The sequence below is a fragment of the Hemiscyllium ocellatum genome, chromosome 12, assembly GCF_020745735.1.
Source record: "Hemiscyllium ocellatum isolate sHemOce1 chromosome 12, sHemOce1.pat.X.cur, whole genome shotgun sequence".
Classification (NCBI taxonomy): Eukaryota; Metazoa; Chordata; class Chondrichthyes; order Orectolobiformes; family Hemiscylliidae; genus Hemiscyllium; species Hemiscyllium ocellatum.
The window spans coordinates 65,489,643-65,510,432 of record NC_083412.1 but is presented as its reverse complement, the minus strand read 5'-3'; the positions used below and the strand labels follow the sequence as shown (position 1 = coordinate 65,510,432).

Here is a 20,790-nt window from a genome sequence, read left to right as displayed (position 1 = left end):
TAGGCAAACCCGTACAAATGTCCATTTGGTATTAAATAGGAACACAATGCCTGTAATAATAGAAATGAAAATCTGACTGCTGCAGATGTTGAAAATCTGAAATGAAAATAGAAAATGCCGGAAAAAATTCAGATTAGGGGCATCTATGTTCAGAATGAATCAGCTAACTTTTTAACTGTCACCTTTCATTAGTACTGGAAAAAGTTAAAGATATAGTAAGTTTTGATGAAGAGGTGTGTATGGGACAAGGACAAAAGATTTGTGATGGATTTGTGGAAGGCAAGAGGCCAAACACAGTTTGAGTGACCACTTTGGAGAATATCCCTTTTCAGGCAGCAAGCATGTTCCTGAGCTTGTTACTCTAATCCTCCATTTTGTTCTTTGGCTTACATTTCTGACCTCAGCCTTCTGCACTGTTCCAGTGAAGCTCAATGTAATCTTCAAGGATAGTACCTTGTCTTCCAGCCTCACAGTTACAGACACCAGGATTCAACATCAAGGTAGTTATTTACCATTTCAGGTGGTAAACACCTATTTCCTTTTCTTTGCTATTGTGTTTTTGTATTTTTCTTTCAGTTAGCTGCACACCGGAGGCTGAGCGGTGACCTTATTGACGTTTATAAAATGATGAAGGGCATGGATGGAGTAAACAAACAAGGTTCTGAGGTGGGGGAAGCCCAGAACTAGAGGGCATAAATTTAGGGTGAGAGGGGAAAGATTTAAAAGTGACCTAATTTTTTCATGCAGAGGGTGGTGCATATATGGAATGAGCTGCCAGAGGAAGTGGCGGAGGCTGGTACAATTGCAACATTTGAAAGGCATCTGGATGGGTATATGAATAGGAAGGTTTAGAAGGATATAGGCCAAGCCCTGACAAATGGGATTAGATTAGTTTAGGATATCTAGGAGGAAGGGAGGACTGCGATTCTCCTGCTCCTTGGATGCTGCATGGCCTGCTGTGCTTTTCTAGCACCACACTCTCGACTAGTTTAGGATATCTGGTTGGCATGGACGAGTTGGACCAAAGGGTCTGTTTTGGTGCTGTACATCTCTATGACTGTATGGCCTGATCTGGGCACATCTTTTAGTTCTTGTTTTCCACCATTTCCTTTCTCTTTGATTCTGGAGGACCAACTCTTCTGTCATTCAGTCTCTTCCCTCTCCAACCCAAAACCACCTTTGTTTTTGTTTTTGTTCACCGCCTGACATAAATCTATTTGGTTGCTAATTTTTTCCAGTACTGTTGAGAGATCGCAGACCTGAAATGTGTTTTTTTCTCTCCAGGTGGGCTCTGCTTAGCCCACTGAGCCTTTGTGCCACCATTTTCTCTTTTAATTTGTAGCTATAATGAGGTGTTCAGGTTAAATGGGTAATTAAACAGGACTAGTGCATTAATATTCAGTTTACTCAAAGAATTGTCACAATCTTGTTATATAAATAACTACCAGTACTATCAACTTGTAAGTAAACTGATGAAAGGCTCATGCCTGAAATGTTGATTCTCCTGCTCTTCAGATGCTGCCTAACCTGCTGTGTTTTTCCAGCATCGCACTCTCGAAATAGATATGGCAGCAAGAAGGCCAGCTGTATAATAGGACTTGAGATAAATTATGTTTAATTTTATATTGATTCATTTCATTATGCAGTAGACAAAGAGGGCACCAATTAACAGCTGTAAGTGCTCAGAAACAAATTTTCAAAGCTACAATGACAAATTTTTTTACAACTTACTTTCACTGGGAATTGCCTCAAAATACCCATTTATTTCTCTTATTCCATGCATTCTGAGGGATTTGAATGAGAGAAACATGCCATTGCCAGTAGACACAAAGGAAACTGGGAAAGAAGCAAAGGGTTCGCAGACTCTGAAATTGACAGACATAAACAATAGTCACAAATTTATATTTATAATTACTTGAATAATAATACCAGTGCATTGGTCACAGTTCTTCATTTAGAAATCACTATCTTCTGGAGGACTTCTATTATCTATGATTGTAACGTAGAACAATATTCAAGACATATATTGATTTTGTTTCTTTTGTACTCCAATTGAAAACTGTAATCGATTGTGCAAAATGTATATTCTGCAGAAATGTTTTGTACAGCATTCTCAAGACTACATAACTGAAAATTGGTGTTTACAGTTCATGATTCATTGTAGTATAGATGAAAAATATGTGCAACAATGAAAAAAAATGTACCTAATTAAAAAGCCAAAATCAGAAATATGAATTGGAGGGTTGGTAATTATATAGAGACCATAAGAGCAGGAAACGTTACGGTGGAATGATTTACTTAGGTGAGGGGCAAAACTTTGGTTAATGTTTGAGATATGGGAATAAACATGTTGAAAGTTACAAAGGAATACAGCAGATACATATTTAAGATATGCTTGCATGACATGACTATTCATTAATTTGAAAGTGACTCAATAAAGTACTACCTTCAGGACAAAGTCAGCAGTGTGAAAGAATACACCTGGTTCACAATTGTGTAAATGGTGTGTGCACCTGCGTGGCTCAAAGATTGGTGTGGGCAAAATGGGGTCGAATTCATGGGACATTGGCACCAGTTCTGAGGAAGAAGGGACCTGTTCCGATAGGACGGTCTTCATCTGAACCGTGCTGGGACCAGAGTCCTAGCAAATCACATAACCAAGGCTGTGGGCAGGGCTTTAAACTAAATGATGATGGGGAAGGTTCACTTATAGGGGAAAATTAGAAAACCCAAACTAAAAGAGGAGGGAATTGAGTGCAGAACTCAGGAGAGGTTATTAAAATCTCCAGCACAGAACAAATAGGACAGAGTGTATAAAAAAAGTTAGCAATCAAAGTTCAGATACACTGGACAAACAAATGACAATGAGAAGAGGGACAGTGAATACAGGACTGAAGGTGTTATATCTGAATGCATGCAGTGTAAGGAATAAGGTCAACGAGCTTGTGCTCAGATCGAAATTGGCAGGTATGACGTGGTGGACATCACAGAGATGTGGCTGCACGCAGATCAGGATTGGGAGCTGAATATCCAAGGATATACATCCTATCAAAAAGATAGGCAGGTGGGCAGATGCAGTGGGGTTGCCTTATTAGTAAGAAATCAAATCAATCAATAGTAAGAAACGAAGTAGGGTCCAATGGTGCAGAGTCTGTTTGGTAGAATTGAGGAACTGCAAGGTAAAAAATGAACACAGTTGGAGTCATGTATAGGCCTCCAAACAGTAGTCAGGGGCTGAGACACAAGATATACCAGGAGATTAAAAAAAGATGTGTAGGAAAGGCAAAGTCACAGTGATCATGGAGGGATTTCAATATGCAGGTTGTCTGGGAAAATCAGGTTGATAGTGGTTCACAATAAAGGGAATTTGTGGAATGTCCACAAGATGGCTTTTTGGAGCAGTTTGGGGTGGAGCCCACTAGCAAGCAGGCAATACTGGATTCGGTGTTGTGTAATGAGGCAGACTTGATAAGTGAGATTAAGGTGAAGGAACCCTTAGGAAGCAGTGATCATAACATGATCGAATTTACTCTGCAATTTGAGAGAGAGAAGATAGAATCAGAGGTGACGATATATCTGCTGAATAAAGGCAAGGCAACTGCTGCTGAAACATTATTTCAATGAGCCACCACATACTGCAGCACAAAGGGACTACACAGAGCAGAGGAAAATCTCCTATACAGTGTAGTAAAAAAGAACGGGTACACAATAAACACAGTCCGCCAATTTCTCAGCAACAAACCCCAATAAGCAGACAAAACACGTCCAGAAACCTTAGCCACTCTCCCCTACATCAAAGACATTTCAGAAATGACTGTCAGACTACTCAGACCCATTGGCGTCATGGTAGCCCACAAACCCACCAACACACTAAAACAGCAGTTAATGAACTTGAAAGATCCTATACAGACAATAAGCAAAACTAATGTCATTTACAAAATACTTTGCAAGCACTGTAACAAATACTACATTGGATAAACAGGCAGAAAACTAACCACCAGGATACATGAACATTAACTAGCCACAAAACAATGACCCACTCTCACTTGTATCCTTACATACAGATAAGGAAGGACACTACTTTGACTGGGACAACATATCCATCCTCGGACAAGCCAAACAGAGTCAATTATGAGAATTCCTAGAAGCTTGGCATTCCAACTGGAATGCTATCAACAAATCCATTTACTACTCCCTGAGTAAACGAACAGGAACATCACCAGCCCAAGGAAACTGAAACACATAAACACAAAGCAAGCTTTATCACTAGTGCTTCAGTTGGATGCTCGCTGATGATGTTATGGTGACGAAATGTCTGAAAACGAACCTTCCAGCTCTGAAAGCAAACTGACATGGTTTAGCTCAACCTGAGCTGCAAATTTTCTCAAAACTCAATAAGAGAACAGAGATAAGGAGAAACTTCTTCAATCAGACAGTGGTGAATGTATGGAATTCATTGCCACAGGAGGCTGTAGAGGTCAGTTATTGAGTATATTTAAGACAGAGATAGTTAAGTTCATGATTGTAAAGGGAATCAAGGATTTCAGGGAGAAAGTAGGAAAATAGGATTGAGAAACCTATCAGCCATGACTGAATGGTGGAGCAGACTCGATGAGCTGAATGGCTTAATTTCTGCTCCTATGCCTTATGGTCATATGGTCTTACCTGTTGGAATTTTGTGCCTTAGAGGAATATATTTTTACATATCATATCATATTCCCTTAAATACTATACATTGCCCATGTAACATTACATTTTTTAATGTATTTTTTCAGAGCACCATGATTGCCCCTCATACCTTCATAGTTTCCATTGTTTAGATCTAAGACCCTATTTTCAGAATGAACTATGTAACTTTCAAAATTAATGTAAAATTCTATCACATTATAGTCACTATTTCTCAAAGTCTCCTTTACAGCAAAATTAATCTCTTGTTACATAATCATAAATCTAAAATAACTCGATCCCCAATTGGTTCTTTAATGTACTTCTCCAGAAATTTATCTGAAGGAAACTCTGGGGATTCTTCACCCATCGCATTTGCACTATTAAGAGCCAGATTGATTTGAACTATTGTAGGAAAATTGGGAAAATTTGGTGAGGTATTGAGTGAGTATCTTGACATCAAGTCTGAAAAATTACATTTCCTATCCAAGTTCCACAGATCAAGACAAGGTTCTCTCTAGTGTTGAAGAATTACCTATTTATAAGAATTAATGCTCATTATTTTCCACATGATTACTTAAACTCACCTCATTAATGTGCATTCTCCTATTCTGCACACTTAAAATTCCCAATATGAAAGTCAGCATAGGTACCTGGAAACTTGGAAACTGCAGTTCACCATTTACACTCCTCGACCTCCATCTTGGACAATAGACACTAATGTCTCAAAGGCATGTTCCCTGGACAGCTGTTGCCATGCACCTCATCTTCAAGGACATTGGATTCTGTGACAGCTTTACCACACCCTCAAGCTAGCCCTTTCTCAAGCGCATTTAACAGCCAACTGATATAGTTAGGGAAGCCAATGGCCTCATAGTATTATCACTAGACCATTAATCCAGAGAACTAGGTAATGTCCTGGGGACTGGGTACGCAATCCTGCCATGGCAAATGGTGGAATTTGATTTCAATAAAAAGAAACATGGAATTAAGAGTGTAATAGTGACCACAAATCAATTACTGATTTTGGAAAACCCCATCTGGTTCACTAATGTCCTTTATGGAATAAAAACTGCCATCCTTACCTGCTCTGGCCTACATGTGAGTCCAGACCCATAGCAATGTGGTTAACTCTTAAACTGCCCACTGGGCGGGCAATAAATACTGGCCTAGACAGCGCCACCCTCAACTCATAAATGAATAAAAAAAGTGTCAATCAATTTCACTCACCTAGGTTAATTTACATAGCAATTTACAGATTATAATACAATTTAAAAGTAGAATACAATGTACACATTGTTGAGAGCTGAAAATGTGTTGCTGGTCAAAGCACAATAGGTCAGGCAGCATCCAAGGAACAGGAAATTCGACGTTTCGGGCCAGAGCCCTTCATCAGGCATTCCTGATGAAGGGCTCTGGCCCGAAATGTCGAATTTCCTGTTCCTTGGATGCTGCCTGACCTGCTGTGCTTTGACCAGCAACACATTTTCAGCTCTGATCTCCAGCATCTGCAGACCTCACTTTTTACACATTGTTGAGATGCAATATTATAAGATTATCCAAAGGTTTGCTTTATCCTCACGTCATGCAAGATATAAACACAGAAACCAGGAGCACGAAGAAGCCATTTAGCCCTTAGAGGTAAAAACAATGACTGCAGATGCTGGAAACCAGATTCTGGATCAATGGTGCTGGAAGAGCATAGCAGTTCAGGCAGCATCCAACAAGCAGCGAAATCGACGTTTCAGGCAAAAGCCCTTCATCAGGCATAAAGGCAGAGAGACTGAAGCGTGGAGAGATAAGCTTGGGGAGAGTGGGGGTGGGAAGAGAGTAGCATAGAGTACAATGGGTGAGTGGGGGAGGAGATGAAAGTGATAGGTCAGGGAGGAGAGGGTGGAGTGGATAGGTGGAAAAGGAGCTAGGCAGGTCGGACAAGTCCAGACAAGTCATGGGGACAGTGCTGAGAGCCTGCTGTACCAGTCCAAATTATCTGACTGATGAGCCAACTCAGTGTGCTATCCCTATTTTCTCCCCATTCTTTTTTATCCATGTAGCCCTAAGAAATATATTTAACTCCTTCTTGTAAACATTCAATGTCTGGGTTTAAACCACTTTTAGTAGCAGTGAATTCCTCAGGCTCACCGCTCATTGGGCGAAGGAATTTCTCCTTATCTCAGTCCTACATGGCCTGCCCCATTATCTTTAAAAGGTGGGCCACTGGTTCTGGGCTCCCTGGTCGTCAGAAACATTATTTCTACATTTAGCGGTCCAGTTAGATTTTTATTGATTTCTATGAGATCCTTCTTCATTCTTCTAAACTCCAGTGAAAATAATCCTAATTGATCCTACCTTTCTTCATGTCAATGTAAAAGTAGAATACAATGTACACATTGTTGAGATGCAATTTTACAAGATTATCCAAAGGTTTGCTTTATCCTCACATCATGCAAGATATAAACACAGAAACCAGGAGCAGGAAGAAGCCATTTAGCCCTTAGAGCCAGCTGTACCAGTCCAGATGATCTGGAACTAATCTAGTAAATCTTTGCTTCACTCCCTCCATTTCTAAAACATTTCTTAAATAAAGAAACCAAAACTGCAGACAATATTCCAGGTGTGGTCTCACCAGTGTCCTATACCATTTCGGCAAGACATCATTGCTCACCATGAAGGCCAACTTATCATTTGTTGTCTTAACTGCTTGCTGCATCTGCATGCTTACTTTCAGTGACTGTTGTACAAGGACACAGGGCTGGCTGTGCATCCCCTTTTCCAACTTATTGCCATTCAGTTAATAATCTGCCTTCCTGTTTTTGCTACTGAATTGGATAATCTCACATGACACTTCATATATTTGCTGACTCACATAACTTGTTGAAATCACACCAAAGTATTTCTGCGTCCTCCTCATGGTGCACTCTCTCACCCAGCTTTGTGTCATCTGCAAATTTGGAGATATTACATTCCGTAATTTCATCTAAATAACTAATATATATTGTGAAAAGCTGGAGTCCAAGCAGTAGTCCATGCAGTACCCCATTAGTCACTGGCTGCCACTCAGATTAAGATCTTTGTTTCCTGCCTGAAGTAAAAGGTAATCATTCCTGGTTATGCACGACTATTTAGCGCATGTTGTAAAATCAACAGAAATATGGTATTGTTCAGTTAAGCAATCCAGCTATCCAAAAATACTTGAAGCACAATAAAACATACCGGTACAAATTCTTACTCCTTATAGGCATGAGAGAGTCATAAATGCTAAGTGAATCTGTGACACAGCTGTCTGGTTCAATCTGTAAGGAGCTGAGGGAGAGACGAATGACATGTCCTGGTGGTGAAGTCAGCTTGAAGTGGCAGTGTACTTGTCCAGAGGCAGCAAAGATGTTTAGAGGAATTGGAATACCAGCCTGCTCAGCAAATTTATCGATAACATATTTAGAACCTGGAGAAAGCAAAGTCTTATTACAGATGATTTGACATTGTATGTCCACTTCCTAAATTTCCCCTGCATACACTTTTTCTATGACATACCCTTTTCATAAATTGAACAATGATTGAGGCATTCCAATATCACACCCATCCTGAGTAAGCTTGACTTGCCAACTTTGCTTCTGTAACTGACACTGTAAATTCTTTATTACCCTTTAAACAGCACGAAAATTTATATTCTGAAAATCTCTATTCCATCAAATTCTAACTATTCTCTACACTGTTGAAAATTCTTCAAGTACAGTTTGCTTTCCAATTAATTTAGAGTCATTTATTAGTTTTTCTAATTTATATTATAATGTTACTTCCTGAAGAAAACTCATTGCAATATCACATATATTCTTTTTTATTAAAAAAGTTACAAAGGAAACAAGTATAGGTCGGGCTTTAAAAAGTCTTGACCCTTTTATCAACACAATTACACTCAGAGCTTTCCTAGGTCTGTGCAGATGTGTGACTAGAATACAGAGTGCAAACCCATTGTAAGAAGAGGGAAAACCACTCTGTACTTTATTTAAATGTATTAGAATATCTCACAATTAGGAGGCACTGCATTATGGATCTCTGCCTCATTTCTCAGCTCCCAAATGCTGCTCCAGTACCATCATCAGCGGTGACTAGTCTTTTAATATTCATATGGATCCACATTAAAATTCCTCAAGTGAAGGATTTTCATAATCACTCCCATAATTGCACGATTACAATCTGTATAAATGAAAACTATAACAGAAGACAATGAAGTGGTAAATTTACAGCTCCTTAAAATCCTTCATGGCCCATCAATTTTCCTCCAATTGAACAAATTGAGAGTTTCCAAGTGCAGATACTATATGTTGATTCTAAATCTGTTAAATCAAAGGCATGAGCGAATATGTTCAATACCATATATCCTGGCAGGTTGAATTCTGGCAAAGTTACAACTGAAGGGATATACTGGTTTCACACATTCTAGTTCTTTCCTTACTCGTGTATTGTGGTTAGCAATTTCCAAAGCTGCAGAGTATGGCAAATCTTCAGGTCCAGGTTTCTGCCCAATGGGCCCACACGTTGATGAAAAATCCAACTCAAACCCTTCAAACTTGCAGGCTTGCACAACTGTCCCTAGCAACTACAAAATGGCTTGTCAGTTGCTTGAAAAGAGAGCAAATCACAGCAAATATTTGAGTAATATGCATATTGATCTAAATCACGTGGAACTTGAAAATTAATTGACAATCTGGAACTCATTTTTCATTTGCGATATTGCCCAGATACCTGTCACAAAAGTTTGGATTGCCATTTCCCATAGCCTACCCTATTCTCCCTGCTCCACCCTAAACCTTTTATCCCAATGTTGGAGTGGAGCTCCAAGGTAATGACCCGTTATGGATGTTCTACAAAAAACGATGCCCCAATATTTGAAAGCCGATCACTATATCTTTAAAATCTTGTTAATCCCCATCCCAGGTGAACCCCAGCAATGACACTCAATCATCTTGAATCCAAATGACACTTTATTCCCAATACATACACAATGTTTTTCAGTCTCAATGTACTGAAGGATTGGCCCAATGCGCAAACCATGCAATGAGTTAAGAGTAACTACAAGTGTTTCTTTTCTTATGGAAAAGAAATTAAAAACAGAAAAGATAATGGGCCATATTTTCTAGGAAGGGATCTGGACCAGGTGAAGGGGGATTTGATCGGGAACAGGTGAAGGGGGATCGGGTTTGGTCCAGGTGAAGGGGTATTGGGTCTGGAATATATGAAGGGTGATTGGGTGAATAGGATACAGAGGCCAAACAGGCGAGGGAGGATCAGGTCAGGTATAGATAATGGATGATTGGGTGAAGGAATTGGGTTTGGAATGGATGAAACGGGATCAGGTCTGGGCTGGGTGAAGGGGGTCAGATCTGGAACAGATAAAGGGTGATTGGGTGAAGGGGAAAGGGTGTCAAACTGGTGAGGGAGGGGTGGGTCTGGAACAGATGATGGGTGATTGGGTGAAGAGATCGGGTTTGGAACAGGTGAAAAGGGATCAGATCTGGATTGCGTAAAGGAGAATCAGGTCTGGATTGGCGGAATGATGATTGGGTCTGGAACAGGTAAAGGAGGTTTGGGAATGGAGCAGGTGAAGGGGGACCATATCCTTGCATACTTACGATTCAGTGTGTGATTGTGGCAGCTGCAAAAACATCATCTCCCAATGACAACTATAGAATTTATTTTAATTTAGTTATGGCGTGGGTACTTGTAGTGATTGGATCAGGTGGATCCCATTGACTGCACAAACCTTGATTAAAGCTTTTAACCTGGGCCAATCAGGACACCCTGGCTGACCAATATTAACAGGAGATTTTCAGTATCAAGGACTTCCCACATGTAAATAAAGGGTGACTTGGTGATGGGATACCAGCCTCTGTTGAGTTGTTTCAACTCCTGTTCCTTTTCTTTAATTCATTCATAAACAAGAAGAAAAAAATAAACACGGGATTTAGAATCCCATCAGTTCAGGGGACTGACTCTGAGCTGGTTGGCTGGCTGGTTGATTGGCTACAGCCAGTTTATTGTGCACACGTAAATAAAGGGTGATTTGTTGATGGTATATTGGCCTCTGCACAGTTATTTCAGTACTGATGGCTGGGGTGGCATTTATTGCCCAACCATAGTTCCCTTGAGAAGTTGTTGGTGAGCTGTTGAGAAATGCTGCAGTCTATTTGTAGTAGGTGGTTCCACAATGTCATGAGCAAGGGAGTTCCAGCATTTTGACCCATTAGTAATGAAGGAATAGTAATATACTTGCAATTCAGGATGGTGAGTGACTTGGAAGGGAACTTGCAGATTGTGGTGTTCAGTGTATCTGCTACCTTTGTCTTTCTACATGGAAGTGGTCATGGGTTTAGAAAGTGCAGTCTGAGGAGCCTTGGTGAATTTCTGCCATGCTTTTTGAAGATAGTACACACTGCTGCTGAGCATTGGTAGTGGAGAGAGTGGATGTTTGTAGATGTAGTGCCAATCAAGTGGGCTGCTTTGTCCTTAATGGTGTTAAGCTTTTTGAGTGTCCTTCTGTATTTGTGTCCATGTGAGTGACTTGTAGGCTTTGCCTGAGAACTAATCCTCCCATACTTCATTTTGTGTTGCTGCCCATGTCCCCAATGATCTTTCAGCCTCCCCATTTCCATTCAGTCTTTTTAAAATCTAAGTATATGTATGTATATATAGTTGTACATGTCCCCACATTAGCCCCAGAGTCATTGCTTTGCAAATTGTCATGCTCTTAATGATCATTTATACTCTCCACATTGAGATCATAATGATGTTGACCCTTGAAACCCACTCTCACTTCCGGTGCTCCCCGTCCTTTCTTATGGTCAATGAGATCCCATCCTTTTATTTCAAATTTCCACCTTTGATTGTAATCATTCCCTCATGCCTGGAACACTTCAACCCCAGGGCATCAATGTGAACTTCACCAGTTTTCTCATTTCCCCTCCCCCCACTTCACCCCAGCTCCAAACTTCCAGCTCAGCACTGTCCCCATGACTTGTCCTACCTGCCTATCTTCTTTTCCACCTATCCATTCCACCCTCCCCTCTGACCTATCACCTCCATCCCCACCCCCATCCATCCATTGTACCCTATGCTACTTTCTCCCACCCCCACCGTCCTCTCATTTATCTCTCCGCCCTTCAGGCACTCTGCCTTTATTCCTGATGAAGGGCTTTTGCCCGAAACGTTGATTTTCTTGCTACTTGAATGCTGTCTGAACTGCTGTGCTTTTCCAGCATCACTCTAATCTAGAACCCGTTCTGACTTTCATGTCAGGAATTTGTGCAATCTTGTTTCTTGAGGATGGAGTGGAGAATTAGAAGTGGTGTGTGAATGCAGCAAATGGGCTAATAATGAAAAGCAAATGAATGTAAATAAGGTAGTTGCTGCTCAATAGTGAGATTCTGAAGTTTCCATGAAAGCTTACGGGGAAATTGAGGAAACATTTCTGATGTCGGAATTATAGATTTTTCCTTCTCCCTCTATTTTCCCCTCGTGTATCTGCATTGTTCACGTCACTACAAGAAGGGGAACATTATGCCGAAGGAATCTGCAATATTTCGTTAAGTTTTTTGTTTGTTTAATCTGAACTGTTCCTATACTAGAATTTGGGTTCTCAGGAGCTTTTGTGAAAGTTACTGTAGTGAATTGTCCAGACACTTTTACCAATTGCTCCTTTGACTTCCAGTAGAATTCCTGCATCTGAGCAGATGTAGCTCTACAAAGAGGTGGTAATTACATCTGTCAGCAAAATATCAACCCATACAATATTTAAAGATGACTTTTCCTGGTGACCTAGCCAATATCCACCCTTCAAGACCTTGAAGCTATGAAGGGTGCTCAGTAAAGATTTTCTTCCATTTTTAAAGTTATTCCTTGAAAGTTTAGAATATTTGCATAAGACCAAACTAAATTAAAACTCTCACCTGTCACAGCTGTAGCAATGTAATCAGAACGGAGGCCAGCTATCAAAAGTAAAAATATAAAAATTATTTAATATTCAGGATATGCAGTTTATTCTAATGCATTAAGAAGGCAGACAGTTGCAAACAGTTGCGTTCAAATATTTCATCCAAAGACACATACAACACACAGATGCAGGTGCACACAAGCAACTTACAAGGTCTGTCATTGGTAAGTAATTAGCAAACTATTTTTCTAGAGGAAATGCAAAATACTGCGGATACTCGAAATCTGAAAATAATGCAGCATTCTGGAAAAACTCCAGTGGGTTCTGAAGAAGATTCATAACAGATTAGAAACATTGACTCCACAGAAGTTGCAAAACTTACTGAGTTTCTCTAGCATTCTTCGTGTTTGTTTTTACTGGACCCTCTAGAAAAATAATGGTCCTGAAACCATAAAGCTCTCGTATTGTAAATACTTATTCAGTTGTGAGGTTAGATGTTAAGCTCATTTTAAATAGCCATGTTGAATTTAAAGAGCTTAATGCAATAACAAATTAACTTATGAAAGGATAATTTTAGAAAAAAGTCAATAATGTGTACATTAGTAACCCAGTGTATCAATGCACAACTTGTTAGTGTTCTTCATGTATATCTCAAGCACATGCAAAGAGGATACTCTTAAATGTTACTGTTCATTACTTTTAGAAATTAAGTCAGGAGCAAACATTAACTGATAAATCTTTATAGGCACAATCACTTTTGCCTAATGAGTTACTAGAAGAGGTGACAGATACTGTGGGAATTGCCATGCATATTTTGAAATGGACTTCCATCATTGCCTTTAACACATGAGGCAATTGGAGAAAAAAGTGTGTGGGGGGTTGGAGGTGGGTTTAGTGTATATAGAACTGAAATTGCAAATTGAGTGAAAATTGGTTGGAAGACCAAAGGTAAAAGAATGATTAAAAGGCAATTTCTCAGAGTGGTCAGAACTAGACAATAGTGCTTCACAAAGTTGTACCCAGGCAAGAGGAAGTGATTTTTTTTTAAGATTAGATTCCCTACTGTGTGGAAACAAGGAATTTGATCCAACAAGTCCACACCAACCCTCCAAAGAGCAGCCTACCCAGACCAACCTCCATCTGACTAATGCACCTGACACTATGGGCAATTTAGCATGGCCAATCCACTTGACCTGCACATCTTTGCACTGCACGAGGAAACCTACTCAGACACAGGGAGAATATGCAAATTCCACACAGTCACCTGAGGCTGGAATTGAACCCAGGTCCCTAGCACTATGAGGCTACAGTGTTAACCACTGAGCTACTGTGCCATCCATTTTGTTGTGCAAAAATTTACAAATGATACTGAAATAAGAGGTAGAGTAAATATTTCTAATAGCCAAAGACAGCTGAAGGTGATTTTCATAAGATCTTGGAATAGACTAAAATGTAGCAGATGGAATTCTATAAATCTGAGTTGATAAAATTCTTTAAAGTTTTACTGCACTTCGACATGAATAGAGCAGGGGTAATTGGCAACTCAGATTTACAGGACATTAAAATTAGCATGTCAAATGGATAAAGCTATAAAAAGCTGATAGATTTGTATGTTTATGGTAAGGTGTTCAAATAGAAAGGTCAGGAAGTAATTACATATAAATTTATACATCTCCTAAGGATTCACCCAAGGGAAGGATGTTGAGAAATAGAAATAGTCCAATTTAGGATTACAAACGTGCTGTGTGTTATAATGAAATTTAAAAACAAATAAGTTTGAAAAATTATCAAAAAAGAATTGACTGATATAGCTTGATAGAGGTGTTTATAATTATGAAGGGAAAATATAGAAAAGATAGAAGACAGTTTCTAGTGGTTGTGTGGTTTACGACAACAATGGAACTAAGAACTTAGAGGAGATATAAGAAGCTGAGAACAGAATTCAGGAGAAAACCTTTCACACAGAACTTTGTGCTCCAAATGCCCTGTTAGAGTTAGTGATTGAATGGGGATCAGGTCAACATTTACCAATATGTTGAATAGTTAAGGATCAAGCACCAATAGAAACTGGTTGATTGAATCTCCTATTTCTGTGTTCCATTCTAGATAACTGTTTCCCTCAACAAAATTATGTGATTTGTTGGACTTAAACTTGAATTAATGCCATAAAATTGTTACAGTACGGGGGGAGTCCATTCAATCCTTCAGTCTATGCTGGCTCTTTATAAAAGCAATTTAGGTAGCTCCACTCCCTGGTCTTTTCTCTGTAAACTTACATTTCTCCCTTCAGTTATTTATCCAAGCCAAATTGAAAGCCACAACTGAATCTGCCTCCATCACATTTTCTGTTAGCATATTTTAGATCCTAACCAACCAATGCATAAAAAGAGATTTTCTTCACATCATCTTTGGTTTTTTCACCAGTCAATTTAAATCTAAGTCCTGTGATGCTGAACCATTTTACCAACAGGAACGGTTTCTCTATATCTACTCTAATGACACAGTTGATGAATTTGAGAATCTTGACTAAAATCCCCTTTCAACGTTTTCTTATCTCAGGGAAACTTAGCCAAATCATGTAATAATGGTACCTCCAGCACCATTCTTGTAAATCTTTTCTGTATCCTCTCTGAAACCTTCACATCCTTCCTAATGTGCAGTGCCCAAACTGAATACAATGTTCCTAGTCAGGTCAAACCATTTTCGTCTTAAATGTTCATCATAACATCCTTGCTTCAATGCACTCCATCTTTATTTATAAAGCCCAAATTCCCATACCACCCTTTTAAACCACTTTGTCAACCTGTCCCATCATCTTCTACATTTATGCCCACATACCCTGTGGGTAGAGTTGCATACTTCAGTTTATATGTCTCTTCATTCTTTATACTAAAAATGGATCACTTTACACTTGTCTGAGCCAATTTTCATCAGCTTCTGAGCATTGCAGTCAATCTCATGCAGAATCAATTTACCATTAGCAATAAAATAACATATGGCACAAAATACAATTTTCAACAACTGAAACAGATAAGCCAAAAAAATAACCATTAACAATAATTGAGTCCATGTCCACAGGAAGTCCAAGAAGGTATCCAATCGATGTGCGATTTACCAGACTTGTCTGAATAGAGTCCTTTAAGATTGCACTGACACAGTCCTCACACACAAACAAGGTCTTCATATTTGGAACGATAAAAACAATCCAGAAGTGAACAAGAATGCCACCATTGTTGTTGTTACTATGTAAGAAACACAAGAGGGAACATTCTCAAATATAATCATTTAAAAAATTCTTTCAAGTTTATATTGTATTATGATTTGAATTATTCAAATTCAATATTTACTCAAGCAACCCCTATAGTTCCCAGTTTCAGATATTTCACAATAATGTTACAGTGCACCATATGATATTTGACCTGCTGTCATTTTGGTTATGTTTAAATGTGATGCTGCCAGACCTGCTGCACTTTTTCAGCAATTTTTTTTGTTCCAGCGTAGTGGACTTTGCTTTGTCGTCATTGTATTCATCAAAAGTTACATTGCAGCTACTTTCAGTTAGTTCTGTATAACACGCTCTTAGACACCATTTTAAAAGTAATCTAATCTAACCTAATCTAAGAACTCTGATGACATAACATCAAAGTGAGGAGAAAATATCAAAGCAGCAAAAGTCTGCTGCACTGACCCTGGCCACCTTGGGGCACAAGCTGAAAGAAAGAGTTAAAGGAGCTTGTATTACTTTCCACAGCCAGTTCTGCTTAGTCGTTCTGTGGGAAAAATCACCAACTACTCAACCACAGAAGCCATTGCAGCTATTAAATTCTGACATTATCTTTATAAGGTTTTACTACTAAGGAGAATCTACAAGCAAGTAATTCCAACAATTATAAACGGATCTTTCTTTTACAAGTACATTTTATCATTATCTGCTTTTATTCTTTGCTTTTTATTATTTATCTAGTGACCATCATGTTTTTACTTAGTAAATTTCAACACTAGTTAAGTAATAAACACTGGATGATCTTATTTTCAAAAGTTTTGTTGCTGATTATTTTAAATTTGGAACACAAATGAAATTAATATGAGCTATGTAATTATAGAGTTCATGGCCTACGTTGCCAACAGACTTGATGTGGTTGTGATGTCCAAACAAATAGTAGTAATAATATGGCATTAACCCCAAAGAATATTATTATAATGTACACTATTTGTACCAGTATAGATAAAGAAAAAGTAGAACAGGTGTAACTTTAATGATAGAAGTCGCATAATATTGAGACTTAGTGGGGCCAAGAAAAAAAACATTTGAAGAAAATCTTCCAATATAACATGCAGCAAGTCTGGAGCCTTCCCACAATTCAATAGATGTTTTTGCTGTTCTCCAAAAGGTAATTGCAAACTGTCTTTGATCTTCTCAATACCAGGAACAGGTTTTTATAAAATTACACCATTGACAGAAATTCTCTGTCAACACTAAAATTAAATCAGGCTCAAAAGGAACAAAAATGCAATTTTTTGATGAAAGTTCTTTTCCTAATACTTTACTTTCATTTTTTTCAGCCAAAATCTCCCCAGGTACCAAGATGTGCCTGCCATTTTCAGAGGCATTATTCATTTGTTTTTGGAAATCACTGTTTAGGTCCCGCTATATAAACTCAACATCCTGGAAATTCAGCTTTCAAATCTTTATAATTAATGAATTTGTGAGATACAGTACCTCAAGTCAGAAACAGTTGATTGCTTGTACAACTTGGAGAAAAGTGATTTCTTATAAACATTGTTCATCTGAAGGAAGAGAAAAGCACAATACTGAATACGTGATAGATGAAATAAAATTGACCAGTTAACATAACATAAGACCGTAAGACCATAAGTCATAGGAGTGGAAGGAAGGCCATTCGGCCCAATGAGACCACTCTACCATTCATAACGACACTGAGATCACTCACACCTGGTTAAGTGACATATCTACGAGAGAAACAATATCTGTAAACATTAAAGCTGTGACTATATAAATGTCACTTTCTGACATTTCATGAATAACTCCAATCTATGCATTACTAGATTTGTGCATAAACCTTGTGAGGCCTTATAAACCTTTAGATCACAGCAGGACCTTTTCTGTAGGTTATAAAACTTGTCTCCTGCATTTTTTACTGCATGCCCATGAGTGAAAGAGCACAGACTATGACACTGTGCTGTATTGATTAAGGTTTCATGATTGTCATGCGGTCAGCCAGGTGGACCTCATATAATATGAGTTCCTTGATTGGGACTGTTAATCTGGTCCAGTCAGGGAGCCCTGGCTGACAGGCAAAATGAAAAGTGTCAGAGAGTTGGCTCTGAGGGAGCAGGGGCAGGGTGGGGACTACATTGAGGACTTTCCACATGTAAATAAAGGGTTACTGATGTCACTGGAGTTACGTCAGTGATGCTGTGAGTAAAGCACTTTTCTGAAGAAACTCGCTTGCAACTATTGTCTTTGAGTTGAGGTGAGCACTTCTAGCATCATACCGTTATTTGGGAAACTTCATTCATTCTTACCTGCCTTCAAAGATTGGGCCCCGCATTTGAAAAGAATGCATTATTTTTTCAGGGCAAATGACATTGAGGGAGATGGAAAGCAACAGTAATTCTCCTGACAGCTTGTGGACCCATAGCTTTCTTAGTTATTAGGAGTCTACTTTCCCTGAGGTCTGGATACTAAAACCTTTCAAATGTTGATGGATTTAGCTAAGGAATATGATGACCCCACGCCTCCTCTATTTCTGAGACATTATTGGTTGAATTGAGCAATTTGAGAATTAGAGAAATTCATTTTGGGATTTTAGACTAAATTAGGATGCCCAGTAGAGACATGTGACTTTGGTTTAACCCTTAATGAGATGCTGAGAGACTGGTTGTATGTGGGATTAATGATGTAACCATGCAAAAGCACCTACTAGCTGAGCCCAACTGGACTTCAGACTCTACAACTAGCTTTATCATTGGGAAATGCAACAAGTGAAGCATAATCACAGCGCATTTTGCAGGCTCCTCAGTCTAATTGCCCAAAGATCATCTACTCTGTCTGCTTTACTTTATTTTCTTTCAGCACATTTCTTTATGTTCCCATTTAGCCTGGTACCCTATCTTCTTTTAATGACTTTAGAGGAAGGCATCTTCTCCCAGCCCAGGGCCAGTAATGAGGTGTTTTCCAACAATTCCGAATGGTGGTATAAACCTGGCGCCCTGGCAGGGAGTTTCCCAGGGTGGCGGACTTGTCCGGGAGGGGCGGTCCCGGCCTAAAGTGGCATTCCCATCCCATTGTGTAGGTCTTCTTCAGCAGCCTCTGGATATTCCAGTATCCAGTGTGAAGGTATACTCCCCGCACAGACGTCTCGTCTTTGCTTTGGAGGTGTCTTCTGAGTCTTCCAATAGCCCAGAATGGAGGTCTTATCTCAATATGACAGGGCAGTCTCGGCCCGGCCCTGTGTGGTAGTTTTGACATGGTTTTCCACTGTATCCCAAATCAGGAGCCATTAATTGAACAATGGAAAAATACATGAGTCAATACATTGCTATTCTATTCTATATGAGTTCAAGGTTTGCTTGGGTGCCGGTTGTCGTAGTGGTGGGTATGTTCACCTAGCTGGAAAGTTGATTTGCAGATGTTTCATCCCCTGGCTAGGTAACACCTTCAGTGCTTTGAAGCCTCCTGTGAAGAGCTGCTGCACTGTGTGTCTTCCAGAATTTACTTGATTTAATTCCTGCTGCTTCCAGTTGCCGGTTGCTGGTTCCAGTTGCTCATTGTAATGGCTGGTATATTGGGTCTAGGTCTATGTGTTAGTTGATGGAATTCGTGGATGAGTGCCATACTTCTAGAAATTATCTGACTGTCCCCTGTTTGGCTTGTCCTATGATCATTGTGTTGTTCAGTCAAATTTGTGGTCCTTGTAATCTATGTGCGTGGCTACTAGAGATAGTGGGTCGTGGTGTTTTGTGGCTAGTTTGTGCTCGTGGATGCAGATTGCTAGTTGTCTGACTATTTGTCCTCTGGATCAGCAAGTGTTTATAGTTGTTGCAGGTATAGGGACCTGAGACAGCAAGGAAGTCCTACAAGACCTAAATTGAGTAAGAGAACTCATAGACCAGTATCCAGGACAGTACACACTCTTGAAAGCCAGAATCAATCAAAATAAACATTTGATTAAATGGTCATTCGATTCTAATGGATGTCAATATTAGCATGGCCAATTCAGTGATCGCAGAACCAGTCTTACAAAATTCAATCTGGAGTCCAACCCTTAAGTTTGCATAAAAGATCAGCTAGACTGAGAACATATACCAGAGAACCTTTACGGATTTACAGTATAACTTTGGTTCTAGTCTCTTTTGAGAAACAGTTGGTTCAGTTGGTCGTGATTGTAGAAAAAGACTTGGGCCTAAGCTTGATGGGGTGAAATTGGTTGAGACAGATTCATCTTGATTGGCTGAAATTTTTCAATTAGAAAATGGCTGCCTGAGTTAAGTCCTAATTAAATACCTGGAAGTTTTTTAAGAGGGTTTAGGGACTATCGAAGGAGTGAAGGCCATCTTGCATTTTTGCAAGCTTGTGTAGGAACCACAGAACTGGCCCTGCATGGGTAATAGGCATGACCAATGCAAGGTCAGAACCAGTGACGTATAGAGTCAGGTAGGTGTGATGGTCCTGAACAAGCATGTGGACCACATGAAAGCTGAAAATTCGCAAATGGTATGGGAGCAAACATCCCAGCTCCTTGGAACAATTGGAAAGGCTGGCGGAACCTGTGGGTTTGGGTTTGAGCCAAAGGGAGAGGTTGAATAGCATGAGGCTTTTTCCCTGGAGTGTCACAGACTGAGAGGTGACCTTATAGTAGTTTATAAAATCATAAGGGGCATTTATGGGGTAAATAGTCATGATCTTTACCCCCAGAATAGGGGAGCCAAAAGCTAGAGGGCATATGTTTAGGGTGAGAGGGGAAAGGTTTTAAAAGGACCTAAGGGGCAATTGTTTCATGCAGAAGGTGGTGTGTGTATGGAATGAGCTGCCAGAGGAAGTGGTGGAGGCTGGTACAATTACAATATTTAAAAGGGTTCTGGATGTCTCTATGAATAGAGGGTTTAGAGGCATATGAGCCAAATGTTGGCTAATGGGACTAGATTAATTTGGGATGCCTGGTCGGCACAAACGA

General features: G+C 39.5%; 1 protein-coding gene across 1 annotated transcript in view; it reads right to left on the bottom strand.

Moving 5' to 3' along the window:
* tmprss7 (transmembrane serine protease 7) overlaps positions 1-20,790 on the bottom strand; it is a 71,699-nt gene that overhangs the window by 38,780 nt on the left and 12,129 nt on the right. Inside the window, exons 4-8 of the mRNA XM_060832800.1 lie at positions 17,313-17,380; positions 15,641-15,834; positions 12,609-12,647; positions 7,879-8,107; positions 1,732-1,865 (exon numbers count right to left, since the gene is read on the bottom strand). Coding sequence (XP_060688783.1) covers positions 1,732-1,865; positions 7,879-8,107; positions 12,609-12,647; positions 15,641-15,834; positions 17,313-17,380 — 664 coding nt within the window. The remainder of the gene's footprint in view (positions 1-1,731; positions 1,866-7,878; positions 8,108-12,608; positions 12,648-15,640; positions 15,835-17,312; positions 17,381-20,790) is intronic.